The 6,229-nt window shown below is 45.9% G+C and overlaps 1 protein-coding gene across 1 annotated transcript in view; it reads right to left on the bottom strand.

Annotated features, from left to right (window-relative positions):
- Positions 1–5,977, bottom strand: part of RAD9B (RAD9 homolog B (S. pombe)) — a gene marked incomplete at its 5' end in the record, with an annotated part of 6,550 nt that extends 573 nt beyond the window's left edge. The window contains 9 exons of the mRNA XM_010133864.1: positions 11–107; positions 480–602; positions 1,146–1,210; positions 1,627–1,733; positions 2,967–3,073; positions 3,566–3,665; positions 4,207–4,321; positions 4,827–4,976; positions 5,874–5,977. Of these exons, the coding sequence (XP_010132166.1) occupies positions 11–107; positions 480–602; positions 1,146–1,210; positions 1,627–1,733; positions 2,967–3,073; positions 3,566–3,665; positions 4,207–4,321; positions 4,827–4,976; positions 5,874–5,977 (968 nt within the window). The remainder of the gene's footprint in view (positions 1–10; positions 108–479; positions 603–1,145; positions 1,211–1,626; positions 1,734–2,966; positions 3,074–3,565; positions 3,666–4,206; positions 4,322–4,826; positions 4,977–5,873) is intronic.
- Between the last annotated feature and the right edge of the window lie 252 nt (positions 5,978–6,229).

Raw genomic sequence — 6,229 nt, 5'->3', positions numbered from 1 at the left:
AGTTCGGTGCGATTCCGTTCCGTGGTGGCTTTTGGGAAGAAGCGGCTTCTGCACCACGATCTTTATCCATGGAGGTTTTCTCAGGTTTACCGGCACGCATCTTCGAGCTGGATTGGGGAGAGTCAGTCAGGGAGGTAACTGGCTTTTGTGTGGTTTTGTTAGAATAGCTTTATTTTCTGTTAATGAAAAGCCCTGTGGCTTCAGAATAGATCCTCAACTGGTAGCTTCTCTTCCCCTCCGATGCAGAGAATCCCATGCGCACACAGGACTGCAGAAGCCAGCTCGGAGCATGCACCGTACCGAGCTGTTCCTGCAGCCCTCCAGTTCACGGTGTTCCTGTGAGCAAAGACTCCAGGATCCTACCGTGCTCACCCCCACCCCGCAAGAACGAGCACATCACTTCCTCTCCAGCGTACACCTGACTGCACTGTGAAATGTTGAACTCCCCGTTTTCTGCCCTTCCTGGCAGCCCCCGCTACCTTTCCTGCTGCTGTGGCAAGGCGGGAGCCTGCTGGGAAGCTGTCTCCTTCTCCACCTCGCACAAGGTGGCCAAAATAAAGCTGGCTTCCAGCACCATGTCTTCGATGCTGAAGGCGATTGGTCTAAAGACAAACAGTAAGAGATTAAACAGGGTAATTATGCACCGTGTGGGAGGAAACACAGCTCCTGCCATTCCAAACACAAGGGTTGAAAAATGCTGCCTCTGAGAAGCTGGAAATCGAAGGTATTTGCTGCTGAAGCACGAGGTGGTTTCCTGTTCCATTTAAATGTACCATCGAGCACGTGCTGTACAATATTATACAAAGTCAAAGCATCGTTTTAAATACGTAACTTATATGTTAAACAGGAAATGTGTTGGTTTGCTGAATAAAACCGTAGTGTGCGTTAGGCTGAGAGCCTGAGGCCAGCAGGTAACTGGGGGATGGGTGCTCCCCGTCACCGTGGCTGGCTCAGGACAGCGGTGCCTGCGTTTAAACACTTCACGCATCATCACAAACCACCTCACCCGGCACAGCAGATTAGAAATGCAGCTTTTGGTACCAAATTAGATCCTATTTTACTGTTCCAGTTAAATACTCCTGGAGGACTCTGCGGACAGCCCCGACTGTGGAGCGGTAGCACCAGGAGTTCCAGCCAGGACATACCTTCCAGATATATCAAAATGGACCGAGACAGGAACGCTGGTGGCTTCTGCAAACGCCAGCAGTCCCTGGAAAGAAGGGGTGGGTGGTGAGCGCTGGTTTGGAAAGATCCATACTGGCATGTGAGTTTATCCCAGCCTTCCCCACCCAGAGCTTTGCCAAAGCAGCTCCTGTGTGGAGAGCTCGGGTGTCACCGACACTTTCACCAAGACGGTTACAATGTGTCTGCCCAGCACCCCAACCACACTTCTGGAGTTTTAAACACGTTTCGCTTGCCTGTCAAAGGCAACTGCGAGGGCCCCGCAGTGTCCTGAGGATGTGGGTGTTTAAAGCCAATCCTCAGCCAGGTTGAGAAGTCCTGGGGCTGGTGGAACACTGCCCAGGGCCACCCCGCAGGTGGTGGAGGCCACCCCTTCACATTGTACTGGCCAAGTCAGGCAAAATCACAGGAAATGTTTTATTTTCCAGAGAAATCCTGCTTCACCCTCAATTCTTTAAGGCAAAACGTCACTTCAGAATCTACTCCAACTTGAAAGTAGTCAAATTCCTCCGGACTCAGCTGGATTTCGGTAAGCATGGTCTTCGAAAAATCTGTGTAAAGTAACAAGAGTCAAGGACTTGAAAGAGTGGAGTTTGAACTTGGCAAAACTATGATTATAACCATGAGGATTTTACATCAGCATCGTTTGAATAAATAGTTGTATTTTTACATTGCCCAACAGTAATAAATGTTGCTTATCTAAATGTATTTGATAATGAAGTAAAATAAAATCCTCTATTTATTTACAGTGTATGACGTAGATTTAAATGGCTTCTAACAGAAGCCATTTTACATTTGTCAGTGTGATCTAACCTGGTACCTGCTGCCGTTCTGGCAAGCCTGCTTTGCCGACAGGCGCTGAGCGCGGTCAGCACCCCTGGTCGCTGAGTGTCCTAGGGACGGGAAGGTCAAAATGCCGCGTGACTTCAGCAGATTAATCGTAATAGCTGACAATCAGCAGAGGACAATGAAGGGGGACGGAGGCTCTTTGTTTGAAACCATCATCTTTTCCTGCTACGCAAGTGGCACCAGGAAATGGGCCCTTGGGTTGTTGCTCGTTATGGTTAGATCAGTCTGTAGAGGTTGTTAGTTCCTCAGGGCTGTAGAAACACCCGCTGGAGGGGACTCGCCGGCAGAGGCAGAGCCTGCCGCCAGCCCGCCCGTGGGAATGAGTCTGGGCAGAAGCTGTGAGTTCGTTCTCTGAATGTGGAAAAACCCATCGCCAGGTGATGCGTTCAAAGGACATGTTTTGTCTCAGTCCACACGTGCTGCAGGTAGTGACCAGCATCACGTGCTACACCACAAGCACAACGCTCCTGATTCCTGCTTTTTCTCTCCACTCTTTGGGGGTCTTGATATCTCCTTAAATTTCTACCTACTGGTTTTTTTCACTTTCTTTCTTAACTAACCCTTCTAAGTGTATCTTCCTAAACTAACAAAATCTGTTATTCAAAACATCCTATTTTACTGTCTATTGTCAGTAATTTCTTGCCCGCTTCGCTCCAGTTTCCACCACAAATCCGTGTTGCTCTGCAGGGCTTCAGCCTGTTCTCAGCACAATCCCCACCCCTGTGCTCGGGGCAGTCTCTTTTTCTGGATCAATATCCTCAGCGATGCTCGTAAGCAAGTACGAAAAGCATCACTGTGTTATGTGATACCAAGAACCTGGACTTCCAAACCACAATGAGATCTTTAGAGTCACACCCCAAGAAACACATTCTGTGATTCCTCTAGTCCACTTGTTTTAACATCCCAAGATTGTTCCATAATGTGAATTTCCTTACCAGCGTCCTCCTCAGCGTAACTCTTGAAACAAACGTTCACTGGAGTAACCGATAAGGTCACTTCTTCTTGACTGGTCGGAAAGTGGATCATTATATCAGCCAGCAGCCTGAAAATCACATTGTGTGTTAAAATAATTCTACCTGCCACGAATCACTAGTCAGCACTGGCTGATTCCTGTGTCAAGAGCTTCACTTTTAATAGAAATGCCGTCAGGAAAAGCACCGTTTAACTGCTCTTTGCCTTTGCCAAATCTTGGATTCTTCCAGGAGCTGCTTTTCAAAGCAGAACTCGGCCTTACTGCATTAAAAAAATTCTACTTTAAGCACTGGGTTCTTTGCCTGTAAAATTAAATCCCCAGTTTATTTGTCATGGGTGGAAGCTGCTCAAAGATGAGGATTCAAATTATACACTACACGCTACTCAAGGTTCGACCGAGCAGGATTTACAGCAGAATGAACAAAACTTCTGAAGCTGTAATGTGAAAAATCAAACTCTAGGGGACAGGATTCAGGAATCTGACAGTGCCCTGATCAGATTTTGATTGTGTCAATGACTGTGAGAACAGTGTTTTCAGAAAAAAAAGGTTTGTATTCGTTACCTGGAGTGGACTTTAAGTACATTTGGACACATGTGCTTTGCAAACACAGCCTGCAGTGGGTCGCATTCTTGAAACGTCAGGTTATATGTTTTTACAACACCTGAGTATAAAGGATGTGAACAAAAATCAGTGCTGGTCTGTAATTTGAAATGGCTTTTTTTCCAGTATTAATTTTTCTTTTAGGAAATCTCAGTAAAGAAAGGAATAAAGCTTGTGGAGCCACAAACAGAAACCTGAATGAACGTGCCGCCTAAGGCTTCCTTCCCCCAGTTAGTTGTCCCCCTCCAGCACCCCAGGTTTTTAAGAATTCGCCAGATGTGAACGGCAACCGGTGTAGAGGAAGGCGGCTTCAATATTCCCCTAGTATAATACTGTAAATGGTGGTAGGTCTAAACGCCGTAAGCAGCAGATGATGATACAACGCATGTATTAACCGTGGAGCTGAAGAACCTTCCTCTGATAAAGCCGCTTTTACCTCCACTTTCTCAAGGTGCTGCACAACATAAATACAAATTATGATGCGAGAGGCTGGAAGCGTTTGGCATAATGTTCCACCAGTGACACTCAGTTCATTACAGTACGTTTGTCTTGCTCTTTTCACCTGCTGCTGTTCCTGCACAGCCGCTTTAAGTGTAACCTACCGTGTTTGCAGAGGAGCTGGAACGTTACGTGATGGTCATGAGTATTTGTATAAATGCTGCATCTCTCTACATTCCTTTCCAGCACATTTACACATCTAAATACAGGAAGAACTGACTGTAAAAAAAAAAAAATAAATAAGGGCAGAGGTTACTCACCAAGCAATTTTGCGATGTTATTTCCCTAGTTTTATACAGTTTATCTCAAGCTCCTGCTTTTACGGCTTCCCCAAACCGCGCTGTAAGCAGCCGGTACTGCTGCTCGCCAGCCTCGCCCGCTACTCCAGTTCGTGGCCAGCAGATCTGTTTGCTGAACAACCGGCCAAAGCTCTTCAGGCTCACGCTGGTTTGGAAGGCTTCAGGAGACACACTCCAGAGGCAGGAACGTGGTGTTGCAACACCCCAAGAGGGAGCTGGTTCAGGCCTGGGGAACCGCAGGGCACAGCTCAGGAGGTGCAACTTCTAAACATCGTTAGACACCAACACTCTTTTGTGGAATTGCTCAGGAGTGCTTGAGTTTGGAGCCAGCCCCACACCTCTATGGGCCTCCTCCTGTAATTTCATTTGGAAACGGGGCAATTTGCTGCCTACAAAGCTGTGCGTAATGATCCATTAAACCATACCTTAATGACCAGTTTACAGGGGAGGGATAACTGTTTGTCCTTCTGACATGGCTGAGCCACAGCTGTCCAGCAGTAATGTTGGAAAAACAGAGATGAGAAGAAGACACACGCATATGCTGACCTTGAAGAATTCACTGCTCTTAAGGCAAGCTGAAAATATAAGTAATTTATTAAAACTATTTCATATTGAACCTTTACCAAAAAAGCCATCTCTGTGCTTTGGTGCCACATCCAAAGCACAGGTGCTTTAACTGTGCACGACTCAAAATAAATGGAGATGCTTTATGCGTATGATCATGATCAAACTTACTGCCTCCATGATTACTGCTCAGACGCCACCGGTATCGTACAGGCACAGGCATCCAACCCATGGATATTCAAGAGGCCCTAGAGAGTGAGGTAACTAAACGCTGAAAGCTCAGCTTGTGTTTGAGGCATTTGAAGGACCAGAGTTGATTCTAAAACAATCCTCCTGTTCACCCACCCACATGGTACACACAGATGAGCAAAGGCACTGCGAGCACCTCAGAAATTCTTCTGGTATAAGAAGAAATTATCTGCACTTCTGGTTTTCCAGCCTCCCAGCAAGTCAAGGAGAGCGGGTCACTTTTAACTCAGAAACCTCTAGAGCAAACCCTCGTCCTGCTGGAAATGGTGTTTGATTAATCGGAGGCACGCTAATGGACGCATTCTTCCTGTTGAGTCACATCGGTACAAAACCGGGTTGTTTACAGGCAGCTTCTGATGTGGTCCAGAACAAACCTTTTGACCCGTGGCCACAGAAGTAAACCCCTGGGTGTGGATCTGGATGTCCCGGACAAGCGTCAGCTTCGTTAACAAAAAACCAAAGAATACCGGGGCAGAGGAAGAACGAATCTAGCTACAACTACAGAAAATATGGCACTTGTCCATATCAAAAGTGGAGGAAGCTGAGGGATAACGTAACTCAGACTGAAGGGTACCTGTAGGAAAACATCACAATATCCAACAGTATAAATACGTTTCCAAGAAAGACTTTTTAAATTACAATAAATCAAATTCACTTACACCTTTTTCTACGGGGTCAAACCAAAATTCATCACTAATACGTGCTATGGCATGTATTGCTCTTCCAAACACTAGCAGGAAAAGAAAACAGTGCAATGTGCATTCTAATAATAAAAATAATATAATACAGTAAGTAAATAAAATAATAGTAATTTTAAAAGTTACACTGCATTTTCTCCAGAGTAATTTAAGAAGGAACATTACAAATTTTGTACACATTTCAAAGAAAACATTACTCTTTCTTTTTTAGTGGCACAGATGTGTTTTTGATACTTGCTGCTTTTGGACGCTGCCTCCGAGGAGGCACACCTCAAATGTCACCTGTCCCGTGGCAGCGACTGGCATGACCAGATGTC

Source organism: Buceros rhinoceros, unplaced genomic scaffold (assembly GCF_000710305.1).
Source record: "Buceros rhinoceros silvestris isolate BGI_N320 unplaced genomic scaffold, ASM71030v1 scaffold26573, whole genome shotgun sequence".
Lineage (NCBI taxonomy): Eukaryota > Metazoa > Chordata > Aves > Bucerotiformes > Bucerotidae > Buceros > Buceros rhinoceros.
The sequence above is the reverse complement of the archived record's forward strand: the minus strand, read 5'-3'. Positions and strand labels throughout refer to the sequence as shown.